Genomic DNA, 15,167 nt, shown 5'->3' on the forward strand with positions numbered 1-15,167 from the left:
CAGTGGAATGCCACATGAGGGCTATGCTGACCCCGTCATGAACGACAGACCCAGATTTCACTCGATCATATGAGTTAGCGAGCTCACCGAGCGCGTCACTCGAGCCCGAGCCATCGAGCCAAGCGATGTTAGCTCAGGCCCTCTAGTTGTGAGAAACCGCGGATGGGGTAACACACAAAACTCAACCAACCCCTACCAAGCCCAACAGGGTTCAGGGGCTCAAGACACCTAAAAACTGCCTCGCGTGCGCCCGATGCTAGGATCCACGAGCTCTGTCTCGCCCGATCTCTAAAACTGCCTCGGCTGCGCCCGACACGTGTGCCCGACGCTAGGATCCACGAGCTCCATCTTGCTTGATCCCTAAAATTGCCTCAGCTGCGCCTGACGCGTGCGCCCAACGCTAGGATTCGCGAGCTCCGTCTTTTCCAATCCCTAAAACTGCCTCGGCTGCGCCCAACACCAGGATCCGTGACTCTATCTCACACGATCCCTAAACTGCCTTGATTGTGCCCCATGCGTGTGCCCGACGCTAGGATCCACGAGCTCCATCTCGCCCGATCTATAAAACTACCTCGGCTGCGCCCGACGTGTGCGCCCGACGCTAGGATCCGCGACTCCATCTCACCTGATCCCTAAACTATCTCGGCTGCGCCCAACGTGTACACACGACGCCAGGATCCATGAGCTCCATCTCGCTCGATCCCTAAAACTACCTCGGCTGCGCCCGACGCGTACGCTCGACGTCAGGATCCAAGAGCTCTGTCTCGCCCGATCCCTAAAACTGCCTTGGCTGCGCCGGACGCGTGCGCCCGACACGTGCGCCCGACGCTAGGATCCGTGAGCTCCATCTCGCCTGATCCCTAAAACTGCCTCAGCTGCACCCGACGCATGCGCCCAACGCTAGTATCCATGGCTTCGTCTGGCCCGATCCCTAAACTGCCTCGGCTACGCCCGATGCCAGGATCCACGAGCTCCGTCTCACTCGATCCCTAAAACTGCCTCGGCTGCGCCCGACTCTAGGATCCATGACCTCTGTCTCGCCCAATCCCTAAAACGTCCGATGCCAGGATCCGCGAGCTCCGTCTCACCCGATCCTTAAAAACTACTTCGATCCCTAAACTGCCCGCTGACAAAACCCCCAGGCGATTCAGCCTGAATCATCCGGAGGGTCGGGGGCTACACCCGTGGGTGCGCTCGCACGCACCCGTTGACGAAATGAAACTTCACCTGCTGACAACATGAAACCCCCCCTAGAAGATTCTACCTGAATCGCCTAGGGGCTCGGAGGCTACACCCACGGGTGCGCTCGCACGAACCCATCGTCAAGACAAGAATCCCCCAGATGATTCTACCTGAATCGCTCGCTCGACGAGGACCAGGAAACGGACGGAGAAAGTAAGGCTGGTCACTTAAGTCAACCGCAATACCAAGGATTGTGCCCTATACACTTGCAGGATAGTACCAACAGGGTATGTCAGAAGGTTACCCTGCAACCTTCCTAACATATCAGAACCTAAGCAGTGTTGTGGGCGCCGACATTTTTCCTACAGTGTTGTGGACGCCGGTATTTACCATGCCAGGCGAATATGGTAAAACCCCCTACATGCCTCTGGGCATCAACAGTATGGCAGGCATCGACGTCTGCCATATCCGAAGAAGACGATGCAACCTCCCAGGTGCATCTGACATTAAACAGTATTATGGGCGCCTACCATCGTCTTGTACCCGTCAGCGTGGGCAAAAGACTTAGTACCATACGTACTCTCTCCCTCTCACTTGTAAGGCCATCCTCTTCATCTATAAAAGAGGATGTGGTCTCTCCCAACAGATAGATCAATCATGTTCACTAGCACACAATAGCAGAACCACTAGGTTCAAACCTCGAGCACACGCTCAAACACTTAGCGTATAGCGGAGCTCCCGTCACTCTCGGCCCTTTAGACCGGAGTCCGACTTGACCTCTTGTACCCCTTATCTTTCTCTCTTCCGTTTGTAACCCCACAGCAAACTTCGAGCACCTAGGCTCAGGAATAAAGTCACCGACCAATTCAAACTGGACGTAGGACACGTTGCCTGAACCAGTATAAGTCCTGTGTCATTGAGTAACGGGCCACCTCCAATCACAACGTACAACAAAACTACAAATATTTACGCGTTGGTTACTTTCTGCATCGACACACCTAAATAAATCTATAACTAAGTTATACATGATCCAATGAGTTTAAAATTTTTACTACAGTTCAAACATACAATAGTTAGCCTACCATAAAAAATTTCAACACAATTGGCCCATAAAACTGCTGCTATGAATTAATTATATAAAAGCATAGATCTAAAACTACATTAAAAAAATTGTACTAAAGCACACCATATTATATGTTTACTGTGTAGATCTAGTCACGTGGAGTTCAACAAAATTAGATTTTCTATTTTATAATTTTTCTGTGATTTACTATAATTTTTTTAAAAGATTCAACCAAAATAAATAAAAAAGAAAAAAGACAAAACCGCCTTTGAAAACCATTTATAACCAGTCAGGTAGGTAAAATGAGCGGTTCTAAAAGTTTAGGAAGGTGTTTTACCCGATTTTAAAGTTCTGGGAGGAAAAATAGATTTTCACAAAACTTAAGGGAGGTAATGACAACGTTTTCGTAGTCTGATTACCCCTCAACTTTTACAATACTCTGCTCGGTGTCGATTACTAACATTCCTTAACTTTTAAACTTACTAGGTACGTGCCCGTGCATTGCTACGAGATAGCTAATTTTTTTATTAAAAACACATAGATCGCACGATAAGATAATAATACTGTAAAATTAAATACCGATGTTACATTTAATCCAAAAATCAAAGTTCGTGTAATTAACACAGTCACAAAGAGTGCGGCGTCACAGGCTCACAAACTCTACTGTATAGATCTTTCCATGATACGGCTAATACAATGTTTTATATTGGCAAAAAGAAATCTCATCGCAAGAACAAAGATAATGTTACCCATCTTTGTTATCTGCAATGTTTTTCACGGATGAACTTCCATTTAAAGATATCCTTGTTCCATCCAGGACTATGTACATTCACTTTGGTCATGTACTGCAAGTTAAATACAAGAGTTTGCCTGGCATACATCAGCACTCGTGTGCCTTTACATCACTTTTCAACAGGTCTAGAGTCAATCATGATAAACGTCTTCTTCTACAGGTCCAAAATAGTCCTGTTCGTTTCGCTGAAATTTAGCTTATGCTAATACTTATGCTAATTTATTGTGAGAGGACTGTTCGTTCGCTGACAGTTGAAGTAGTGTTGAAGAATAGGACGAAAGAATATTTTTTCAAACGTGTAGCCATGGCAAAAGAAACTATAAACACAGTAGCGATTATAATAATAGAAAACAAATAATAAAAGCAGGAAAGTGACTTGAGTATCTGCACTGTGATAAGTTGTATTTCAGATTCTCATATACACCAATCGCAGCAGCCATTTCTTTCGCACGGTATCTTTTATGGTATTCTGGGCTTTTTGTTCAAGCACATATTTTCTAGAAGTTCTGGAAGAGAAGAATATTAAGAGTCAGAATTAGTATAACTTATCTATTTTATATAATTAGAAGAACAACAAATAAGGCAATATAATATACCATGATAATAATTATAAAAATGTGTTAACCGAAGCGCAGGTCCGTGTGATGCTTCATAATATTTTTGGATTAACATTTTAAAAATGGTAATATTTTTAGGAAAAAATGAGAAAAGACCAAACTACGCATAACCCACAATCACACGTAGCAAGCACTTCAGCTGTTGAGCAGCAGCTACCAGTGAGGGTGAGGGGACATGGGAGTAGAGTCCACTTCCACCACAACCAAACGCACAGTGGTACTCTCGATCTAGTCCTCTCTTCTTCTACTCCGCTTTTCCCCGTGGCACGGATGCACGTGCGCTCATCGGATTTGGTCATGTGCCGGCGAGAACTGGGCTGCTGTAGACGAAAACCATAATAATCACGATAACATATGTATGAGCATGTTATACTGTTATACTGTTACTACAAAAAGATATTACAATCCTGATGTTTGGACATTGATTATATTGTTATACATATGTATGAGCGTGTGTTATACTGTTAGGTTCCATACAAAATGATGATTTTACCCTCTGAGAGTAAAATTTTACTATATTCCATTATGTCATTACATGATATTTTCATCAATTCCCCTAGATATCATTGTTTTGAATATTTATTCATTCCAAATCTCCCACTGAAAGTATATACATATATATGACAAGAAAAGAATGAACAACAATACATGGATAACACATATATGTTTACATAGACAACAAGCCAGCCATTTAATTGGTCACCGGATACACATGGATGACATATATTTTAGCGAGCTACTCATTAAATCAAGGCTACACTCGGGTGCTCCTGATAGCAGTATCATCATCCAAGTTTTGTGTCGTGAAACATCACGACACCACTTTTGCTGCACATAGTAATGAGAACACACTACAGTTAGGGGCGAGGAGAAAGCTTGCTTTGTACCTTCGAGGAGTCTCCCAAAAGAAGCAAAAACTGGCCAATATGAATAAGAGCAAAAATCACAGGAAAAGATAAGCATCAATTACCTTTTGATATTGTCGATAGGCTTCACGGCCAGTAAACTGTTGCTCATTTTTTGAGACATAAACCTGTAGCAAAAGTTCAACAAAGCAAAATTATAATTGAATATGTTTTCTTCAAGAGGATAAAAGAATAATCTTAAAAAACATTGAAATGCAACTAATATATGCATCCATACGGACAAGTTATATAATTCTTACTACACACGGTTGAGGGTCCTCGTATCGATCAGTTAGACCATGCTCTTAAGGGCTGCGACGCTGTCCTTGACCATGCTCGGCCTGTGCGAGTGCAGCACGTAGGCGCACGATGCCACCGCCTCAGGAAGATCCACTCGTCGCCGGTCTACTCCAGCACCTTGGAGCTATCCAGCTTCTTCATGATCTCTATCCAGCTTCTTCATGATCTCGCTGCCTGGGTTCGCCAGCTCGATCTTAATGAAAGACACACGGAAGAGCACTACGGAATCAGCCAGGGTTCATGCAAGCGGCATGATATGCCATTTCAGAACTGTGCTGGAGTTGACAACAAATAAAGGACTAAATCAGCGCTGGATGGATGGGAGTGTGTGATTGGTTCTGCTCTTACCTGCATTCGCCTTCGGTCCATGGACTTCCTGAGTTCGGCCAGCATGCTCATCCCGCTCGTGTCGATGCTACTGACCGCTGCAGCATGAAGAAAATACAGATCAAGTTTCTGATGCAGATCGGTCAAGTTTCTGAGTTGAGAGAAAACCATGCAACTGATTACTCACCACCCATGTCGAGGACAACGTACTGCACGCCAATCTCGCCCTTACCCTTGGTGCGCTCCTCCTCATCGTCGTTCCACCGCGAGATCCTGATCAAACCAAACACCGGTAGGTAGGACCCAGATCGTTCTCATCATCCCTCCATTGAGTTTGAATCCGTTGATCAACCTGCCTGCATTGCTTACCTCTCTCGCACGTAGCTGGCGTTGGCAAAGTAGATGGGCGTGCCTATGCGCAGCACGAGCACGCCGGGCACCGTCTGTGTGGTGGCATACTGTCCATCCTCCGGTAGACCATGGAGTTGGGATGTTGCCGAGCTGAGCACCGTTGTCCGGGGCCGCGTGATGAACAGCAAGGCGCGGAGGGCGGAGATGGAGACGGCGACGACCAGCCCGATCTTGACTCTGCCAAAGACGACACCTAGGTAGGCGCCGATGCAGAAGCAGAAATCCACCTTGTCGACCTGCCACGGGTGGAGCACGACATGGTAGTCGATCAGCCGCAGCATCGCGGAGATGATGATCGCCGACAGCACCACCAGCGGGGTGTAGTGAACAGCGGGGTAAGGAGCAGCAGCGTTACAATCACCGCCAGTGACATGACCACGTTCAACATGGCTGCCTTGCACCCGGGACCCGGCGTTGTAGTTCACGACGGACGGTGAGAAGGGGCCAGTGGTGAGGTAGCAAGGCGTGAAGGAGTCGAGGATGTTCATCGTCCCGATGGTGATCATCTCTCCTCCCTACGGCAATGCCTTCCTGTATTTGGCCTGGTGAGTGGCGATCCCCGGAGGCTTGGCATGATTTGGGGTGGAAACGGAGTTTATCGCGCGTGCGTGGTGGGCAATCAGGTTTCCCGTAATTTTCAATTTCCTTTTCTCTTCCCTCACGTATTCTCTTCCCTTATTTTCCAATACTTTCCCATTTCATCTTCCCTGCTGTAATCTCTTTCCTTTTTTCCGTGCGTCGCCGGTGGGTTGTGGAAATTATTTTGCATTAGTTAGACAGAATCGGTTGAATCTTTTTGATCGGTGATTTCCTTTTGCTCGGCAACTGCGCTGATTGCGCACGGAGCCGAGGCCGGGGGGAGCGCGAGCGGGCGGGCGCGTATTGTTATGACGAGCAGAGCGAAGCGAGATTGCATGTGGTGTTGTTTTGTTTTGCATGTCCTAAAATTCTGGTGATTGAAGATCTATTTTTTTTGAAAGAGAAATCAGAGGAAGGTGAGGGAATGTGGGATCGCACGGCGGGGGGAGTGTGAAGCGTAGGTGAGGCGAAGCAAATTGTCGCACCATTCCGTTGTCTTCTTTTTGTTCTTTTTAGTTGTGGAAGATTTGTTTTGCATTCCAAGAGTAACTCAAAATAGTATCTTTATATCTTTCTTTACTAATATGAATAAATAGTTTGGTGAAAAAAATACACTCCAACAACTTATGTAACTAGATCTTCAAATATTACCGTTTTCTATTACGTATTTCTCGTCAGCCAGAGATAAAAAAAAGCAAATTGGCGCTCTAGAGCGTACAAGATATAAAAAGACTACTGGATGATAAAAAGATTTAGAAAAAAATTTCTTATTCAAATAGCTCTCTAAATAACAATTTAGAGGTTGAATTTAGGAAAGTTTTTTTTTAAAGACGCCCTAAGTATTTTTAGATGGTGATTTTATGTGATGTGGCACCACGATAACGATAACCTAGAGAGCGTTTTTTTTGTTCCCCTTCCACGGGGGTTATTCGCTTGTCAGCCATGGTTTTGCCCAAGTCCGCAACCAATCAAATTTAGAGGAATTGTAGTTGTCAAATTGGCGCCACATGAAATAAAAGGATAATTAGGCTCGCTTCCAGCCGAGAGCATCCTCCGGGGGTGTAGCTCATATGGTAGAGCGCTCGCTTCGCATGCGAGAGGCACGGGGTTCGATTCCCCGCACCTCCATCACCTATTTTTATTTTTATTTTTTTTTGCTCGCTTCACTTTCTCAGCATGGTCCCACCTGCCACTGAGGCGAGAGGTTACTCCTGGGCCCACCTGGCAGTAGACTCGATGGGTCCCGTCGCCCCTTCGCCTCGCGGCAGCGTCAGCGTGCGGCTGTGCCGTCGACCCGTCGTCTCTTTCCCTCCTCCACTCTCTCCTCTCCTCGTCGCAGGCGACAGACGACGCTGCCGCCCGGCCTATCGAAGCGCGCGCACGGCCATGGCCATGGCCGCCCCGCCGCCCACGGCTCTCTGCGCCCGCCACTTCCGGCTCCCCTTCCCCTGCTCCTCCCCCTCTCCGCCCCGCCTGTCCACGGCCGCCACCTCTGCCTCCTCTTCTTCACCGCTCCGGCGCCGCCGCCGGCTCGCCGTCTCCCCGCGCGCGGAAGCTGGGACGGGGGCCGGGGACGTGGAGGCGCTCAGGGCCGGGGTGTCCGTGTACAAGCCGCGGTCCTACGACGTGCTCGTCACCGACGCCGCGCGCTCCCTCGCCTGCGCCATCGGCGACGGCAAGACCCGGCTCGAGATCGAGTTCCCGTGAGCTAACCTCGCTCCCTTCGCTGCTGCAGTTGCTGCCACCGTTCCTGCATTATCTCCTCACCGTTCGTTTCCTTGTTGCTTCATGCCTTCTTCCTGGCCTGGACGACTCCTGCTTCTGTATTGTGACGATATGTGTTATATACCAAGGCCTCTGCCAAGCAGCATCTCTTCGTACAAGGTTCATCTATCTACTCATCGCTTTATGTCCATGCATCACTCTATCTTTTTTTGTTTAGAGAAAAAGAAAAGGTTTCCCCCGCTTTATATTGATCATAAAGCGTTCAAGACAGTTAAGTTTCAGCGTATTGGCGCGCCAGCCACAAACAGAAAAGGCCTTAAAACCCAACAGCACCACTACCCGAATACATTTTGGTTACTTTGTGTCACCATCGAGTCTTCATTCGTGTGATGAGGAGAATCCAAACAGCCCCGTCGTCAAAAACGATTTTTTCCCCATTTCGTCCAACCTTCCATTCCAATGCCCGTTTGAGTAGCCTGTATAGCCCACATCACCCCTTTCCAAAAGGGGAAGTCATATTATCAGCACAGCACAGAACATTTGGTCTGTTAGTCCTATACTTATGGTCTCCAATCTTAGTCCAAATAGAATTGGATTGTAAATGATACCTAAAGATCCAGGAATTCAACAACGCCAGACTTTAAATCAGGGATCCCAAGACCCCCAAACTCAACAGTTGCCGAAAGAAAACCAATGGCCATCACTTAATTATTACTTTATTAGGGAGAGGGTTATAGGCCACTGCTCTATTCTCTGTCTATCTCAGCTGCTCTGTTTCTGATCATCCTGCTGGACTCTTGCAGGGCTCCTCAGATGAATTCATCGATGCCAACATCCAGCTTGCTCTTGTTGTTGCTAGGAAGCTCAAAGAGCTCAAGGGGACTAGGTCCTGTATAGTAAGTTCAAGCTTCACACGCTATCCTCCCTGATGCAGAACTGTGCTCATTTGCTTTCTTCTAGTTGATTTCAGGTGTTTCCTGATCAACCTGAAAAGCGTAGGGCGTCACAGTTGTTCAAGACAGCTATAGACACGGTAAATGATGTGTCAATTTTTTTTTCTTAATCAACCTCTCGTACAATTTTCTTCATTATTACAGTGGCACTTAATTTAATTGACACATCTTTAGATTGAGGGTGTAACTATCAGTTCCCTGGATGATGTACCCACCGACCCTGTCAACAGCTTCTTCAAATCGATAAGAAATACTCTGGATTTTGACTTCTCAGATGACAATGAAGGTAAAATATATTGATCCAAATGCAGTAATGAAGGCAATAGACATGCGACTCCAAGTCTAAAATGACATTGTTCATTATATTATTTTATCAAAGAGTTCATGACACTCTTTTGCGTGGAATGATGGAAGCCATCTTCTTAGAGGAGCTAACTGGATGGCAAACACTTTATGCCAATTTGCCATGGCTGTGAGCTAACGATACATGTTAATACTTTACAATTTTTTAGTAAATAGCAAGCCTTTTCGTGTTGATGAATTATCACAATTTGAAAAATGGAAATGAAATGTCCGATTAGTGTGTATAAATCAAGCATAAGTTCCCTTTCCACCATCGAATAACAAACATCAGTCAGTTTTGATGCTATTATTATGAGATAATTCTCATATAAATACCCATGAATAATTTCTTCATAACCAGTTGCCTGGCGTGGATACAGATAGATGGAAATCTGATGAACCACCATCATTATATGTCTTCATCAACAGCAGCACACGTGACCTTGCTTCTATATAGAAGTATGTGGTATGTCTAGAATATAATGCTTCATTTGCTGGTGATGTGCATGTAGGTGTTATTTGCACATCCAGTTGATTCTTTCTTCGTGCTTTTGCTAATTTCAGGAAAAGTTTGCCACATCTGTTCCAGCCCTTCTATTCAATCTTGAACTAGATACATTGCGGTATATCTCATATATCCCAAACCATAGCCTGTTGCTTTATGAGGCAGTGACTTACGCAATTCACCGTGCAGTTCTGACTTGGGGCTTCTGGGGTTTCCCCCAAAAGATCTGCACTACCGATTCCTTTCTCAATTCACCCCAGTATTTTATATCAGACAGCGTGACTACTCCAAGGTACTCATTTGTCTTACTTTTATCCATCTACACATATCCTTTTTGTTTATGGCTTCCTGTACCATCTGTGACTACTTTCCCTTCTTAACCGTGTAGACAATCGCAGTCGCTCCATACATAGTGAATTACAGTGGAGCTGTATTCCGCCAATACCCAGGTAAATACTGGAGAGCTTATTTGGATTTCTTCACTAGAAAAGATTACAGTTTGGAAGATAGATCTGGTGTGCTGGGTATGCAATAGAAGATCAAACTAAATAATTAATTATGCAAAGTCAATCTTTTGACCGGCAATGTCATCCCTATTTATCAGCATCGTCAGCTACTGACCTTCTGGTTTACTGTTTGTTCAGGCCCCTGGCAGGTCATGTTGGAGCAGGCTGATGGCTCCTATGCATGTGTTGCAGAGAGCGAAGCTCGGTTCACTTTGGGACAGGTCATACCATTAGTTACTCGAATGCATTTGCTCTACTTCGTTTCTGCTCTCTTGTGTGTTTGGGGAAAAAAAATACTAACTTCGTTCAAGCTTGTTGGGCCTGCCATGCAATTTCTCTTCTTTCAGGCGAAAGAAGAACTATTGAGAGTTATTGGTTTACAAGAAGAAGAGGGAAGCTCACTTGAATTTCTCAGAAGAGGATACAAGGTTCATCTCATCCTAGTCAAACAGTTGGTTGCAGATTCAAAGCGCCTGCTTGGATAAACTCCATTTCACTATAGCACATCATGAGGTTTAGTAACTGAGTTTCTGTGATGCAGAATGCTACTTGGTGGGAAGAGAACGTTGATCAGGAGACGTCGGCTGCGTGGCGAACTTGAGATGCTGCAGCTGCTGGCTGAATGCTTTTTCTGACCTTGGAGTGGAAAATAGGCCAAACGAGCGTCCATGTCTTCTTGTATGTAATTGAAAAAATCTGAAATTACAGAGAGAGAAGTCCATGTACAGCGTAATAACATTGCTTGTGCTTATATCGTAGCATTATTATCATGTGAGCATGTGAGCACCAAGAATGTTTTTTTTTCTTAACGGTGACTGTACATTTGTTCTGTTTGTGCTTTGTGTCCTTGGGCTCTTCAGCTTAAAGGTGCTAAAATGCAGGGGACTCAACCAAAACATTTCAGTCTTGCTACTTGTGTTTCAGTCTTGCATTTCATTTGCCAAGCTTATGGCTGTGAAATTTTTCTTGGACGCATGCCAAAGTGGAGTGGTAGTCGTAAGGAGAGAATTGACCCAATTCCAGAAACTTCTATATTAACTGAAACAGTACGGACGTATTTAAACATGTGCAAGATCTCGAGGTCATATATGTAAAAAGACCACCACGCCCAGGCGGAAGCGGAGACTGGAAATCGGGAGGGAGACCAGAGACGAGACCCCGCGAGATCGCCAGAGATGGAGCCAAGAGCTGCAATCCACAGATCCGGCGCCCTCCTACTCCTCGCCGCCATCCTCGCAGCGGCCGTCACCTCCGCATCCGCCATCGGTGACAGGTGCGCCGCCCGCAAGGCCGTTGCTGTAAGTTCCTCTTCTCTTCGCCTTTCTCTACTCCCATTATCGGAGCACCCTATTAAGTGTGTCTTGGAAACGTTTTACGTCAGCGAAGTGAAGAAATTAGCTTCGATCTTTTCCGCTCGTCGTGAAGCTGTAGTCCAAGATAGATCGTGGCCTGGATCATGTAGCGTTCTCTGAATAATTTCGATGCTGGTGGAGTCAAAGTTTGAACTTTTGCGGATACAGGGCCCTGACTAGCACTGTTGTGTTGATAAATTGAAATTGCTGAATGGATTAACGAGATGTTGCACTGAGGTAGTGGGAATACACCATTTTGTTGGAAAGACTCAATTTTGAGTTCCAGTGACATATGCTAGTACCTCTTAGTGCCTCTCTACTGTCACCAAATGGGATTTGTGTTTCATATGCTGCATTTTGTTCCAGCAATTTGGGATGTACACTATACATTCTGATGTGTCTCTTTATCTTCTTTCCAGGCGGAGCTAGAGATTGGAATTTCGAGTGTAAGTGAATCAATTGCTTCTCCTTCAGTTGCCTTTAATTTAGTGATCCGAGTTTCCAATCATTCTTTACAATGCTGATTACGGTTTTATTTTTATTAAATACTATCTCCATTCCAAATTGTAAGATGTTTTGGCTTTTATATATTTGTAGGTTGGCATTTAGATATACACTATGTCTAGATACATAATAAAAGCAATGTATTTAGAAAAGCTAAAACGTCTTATAATTTGGAATGGAGGGAGTAGTATCTTTATCTTTCTCAAGTGTGAAAATATTTTTTTTACAATTAACAAAGCAATCAATCCATAATCTTAGTAGTGTATTATCATATTAGTTTTTTGGAACCATTTGGTCAATTTTTTGTTCCTCAATCCTGTAATGCAGGAGAAGCCGAGAAATCACTTGGACTTGCGCAACCGCTTAAATTCTAAAGGTCAGAGGGAGGGGAAGGTCATTGATTACAGGTAAAAGAAGACAGCATGAGCACATACATTTTTTAATGACAAAATTGATGCATACTTGAAAAATATTTAGTGGAACAATCCTTGATTTAACATTCCACATGGAGACCATTCAATCTTGACGAGCATCGTTTGGCCTCACATACTTGTAGCAATTTATGGACATATTTTGTCACTTACTTTTGTAATGTTATGTACTTGGTTCTGTATACATGGTGCAGGGTCAGTGAGCTTCGGGTTGTAGAACTTCTGGATGGCCTATGTGATAAGATGCAAGATTATACCTTAAAGAAGGTAGGAAATAAAGATTTATAATTGTTTTAGAATTTGCACTTAACACTATATTATAGGTAGTTTTGGCTTTTCTAGGTACATAGCTTTTGCTATTCTCCTAGATATACGATATGTCTAGATACATAATAAAAGTTATGTATCTAGAAAAGCCAAAACGACCTATAAATTGGAATGGAGGGAGTATGTATCAAGTGTTATAAACATGCCATAAATATGAACTAGGTTTTCACTTTTTAGTATACTTTGAATATGCTAAGCATTTATCCACCTAACATATTTTTTGTATGCAGTTGGAATCAGGTGAAAAGGGATGGGTTAAAGTAACAGACTGGAATAGCTTTCATACTGGTAATTTTTACCAACTTTGTGGCTCCTGTTTACTCTTCTGATGGCCTGTTACTATATTGAAACTGAGAGCCCGAAGTGCAATGTCAATCCATAGTTTATCAATTATGCTGATGCATTCTTTCTGCTTAATCGTTCTCTTACATGCATCATCCCAGAAAAATGTAGGCACCAGGTTTAGAACTGTGTTTTTGATAGTTACTGTATGTGCTTACGTGATTGTCTTATTACAAGCAATTCTGATTCAGTGATGTAAATATATAATCTTGGAGGATAGTACAAAAAGAAATGGCCCTAGTAATTGATCCAAGACAAGGAAATGAACTTGCATTTTCTTATGGTAAATCAAAATGCTGAATGCTTGCCAAGCAAAGAACAAGCACTGCCTTTGGGTTTGTTTTGCTTCATTGTAATAAAAATTTATCTGTGTATAAGGACTGTTTCTGAATATCTGACCTTTATTGCTTATTGTCGTTCTTTTTGCAGAAAATAAGGCAGCAGCACGAGCGCATTCGAAAAATTTGTCCACCTTCTGTGGAAGGTACAATATTTTCCCAGTTATTTAAAAAAATTTGACAGATAGAATAGGCAGCATATATTGTTTGAAATTTCCATTAATTTTTTTAATATTTAGCTGGCAGAACATAGAATGTACGCATAATCTTGTTCTCATTTGTGTGGATACAAAATTTGTATGTGTCTTGGTCAATTACATCCCCCACCCTCCCAAACATGTTATGCATGCCTTTTCCTAATTGCTTTTTTTTATTACCTGTTAAGTTTCACTCTTGATTACTTGACTTAAAGGCAAGGCTAAACAAACTCTTCAGTCACCATGTGCTTTAAAGCATAACTTTATTGGTTGTGTAAAGATAATATTGGCTTTCTGTGATTTCTGTAAGAATCATACCAACTATTTGAGTGGATGAGCTAACCAGCTTCACTTACTACACAGGCTACTGGAGGAAACAGAGGATGAGGTAGGCTTGTGTTGGGTGGAATTGACTACAGTTTTGTTTTAGCAAATACGGAGTTACACCTAATCTTTAGCATGCTTAATTGCTGCATTCAATGTTTTGAATCATATGGTTTTCATGCATTTAGTCGGAACATGATCTTTTATGGATTTTGATTCTTTTTTCTGGTTCATCTGCAGCTTGCTGAGTGGATAAAAACAAGCTCCACAGAATCAGAAAATGTAAACAAGGCCCTTTGTGAAGATATTAGCAAACACTGTCAATCCACAAGGTATTTACAGCTGATAATGGTATTTGTGCCTGCATATAAATAATCGCAATGAGCATGCATGTCAATGTGGTGATTCCAAAAAATGATCCTTTCCTTTCAGCCAAATTTCAAAACAACATTTTGTCACAATGCCATGGCAGCTGCTAGATTCTTTTAACACACTTGTAAAATAACAATGCAGGCATGTTTTACATTCACAGTTCGCACACACTTTTCCTCCTAATTTAGTTGCTCTAAAATATGCCTTTCGGTTTCTTTTTCCTTCCAGTGCTACCATCCAGATCGATGATGAACTATGACATGCCGGGCAGATCGTTGTTTGGCAAAGCAAAACAAGCGACAGGCTGGGAAATGTCAAGGAACAAAGCTCTAGTAGTCCCTGACGCCATTTAGAGAGACATGAAGCTGCCAATTCTGATTGTTTGTGTTTCACTCGTATTTCTTGTAAACGGGACATGTAATTCGTGCCATACGATATTCTTGGTCAAAAGCTTAGACTGATCTGTAGAGAAAGCAACTGGACATCAAATTTTGTTTACTGATGAGCTACAGTTAAAAACGGCCGGTTGAACTATCCTGTCAGGGGCTATCGGAAATCTGAATGTTTTATTCTAAGGTTTTGTTGCCGAGTACGGTTTGATGATGACTGCATGTAGGTCAATGGCATCATCACCGAGGATTATATGCATTATTTTTATGAAAATATTATATGCATTTTAGATAGAAGATCACCGAAGATCATATGCATTTTAGATCGAAGATCACAGATCATATGCATTTAGATAGAAGATCATCACCAAAGATCATATGCA

General features: G+C 43.6%; 2 protein-coding genes, 1 non-coding gene and 1 pseudogene across 4 annotated transcripts; 3 read left to right on the forward strand and 1 right to left on the reverse strand.

Moving 5' to 3' along the window:
- Window positions 1-4,852: 4,852 nt before the first annotated feature.
- Window positions 4,853-6,104, reverse strand: LOC136470830 (sulfate transporter 3.1-like; annotated as a pseudogene).
- Window positions 6,105-7,232: 1,128 nt separating this feature from the next.
- TRNAA-CGC (transfer RNA alanine (anticodon CGC)) lies at window positions 7,233-7,305 on the forward strand. Its single transcript has one exon. It is a non-coding gene; the product is annotated as a tRNA-Ala (tRNA).
- A 163-nt stretch (window positions 7,306-7,468) lies between these two features.
- LOC136475474 (protein LPA3-like) lies at window positions 7,469-9,101 on the forward strand. The gene is made up of 5 exons (XM_066472949.1): window positions 7,469-7,880; window positions 8,031-8,061; window positions 8,706-8,798; window positions 8,863-8,935; window positions 9,030-9,101. Exons 1-4 carry the CDS (start codon window positions 7,564-7,566, stop codon window positions 8,881-8,883), a joined length of 462 nt encoding a protein of 153 aa, XP_066329046.1. The 5' UTR covers window positions 7,469-7,563; the 3' UTR covers window positions 8,884-8,935; window positions 9,030-9,101.
- A 654-nt stretch (window positions 9,102-9,755) lies between these two features.
- On the forward strand, window positions 9,756-14,937 carry LOC136475473 (uncharacterized). 2 transcript variants are annotated; one of them, XM_066472946.1, is made up of 14 exons: window positions 9,756-9,820; window positions 9,892-9,994; window positions 10,091-10,151; window positions 10,347-10,429; window positions 10,556-10,636; window positions 10,750-11,506; window positions 11,980-12,006; window positions 12,392-12,471; window positions 12,690-12,762; window positions 13,053-13,110; window positions 13,594-13,648; window positions 14,063-14,087; window positions 14,264-14,355; window positions 14,624-14,937. In XM_066472946.1, the coding sequence occupies exons 6-14, from the start codon at window positions 11,384-11,386 to the stop codon at window positions 14,652-14,654; spliced, it is 564 nt and encodes a 187-aa protein (XP_066329043.1). In that variant the 5' UTR covers window positions 9,756-9,820; window positions 9,892-9,994; window positions 10,091-10,151; window positions 10,347-10,429; window positions 10,556-10,636; window positions 10,750-11,383; the 3' UTR covers window positions 14,655-14,937. The 2 variants fall into 2 exon arrangements, with proteins under 2 accessions (XP_066329043.1, XP_066329044.1); XM_066472947.1 differs by having other exon boundaries at window positions 14,264-14,305.
- The last annotated feature ends 230 nt before the right edge of the window (window positions 14,938-15,167 follow it).

The sequence above is a fragment of the Miscanthus floridulus genome, chromosome 8, assembly GCF_019320115.1.
Source record: "Miscanthus floridulus cultivar M001 chromosome 8, ASM1932011v1, whole genome shotgun sequence".
Lineage (NCBI taxonomy): Eukaryota > Viridiplantae > Streptophyta > Magnoliopsida > Poales > Poaceae > Miscanthus > Miscanthus floridulus.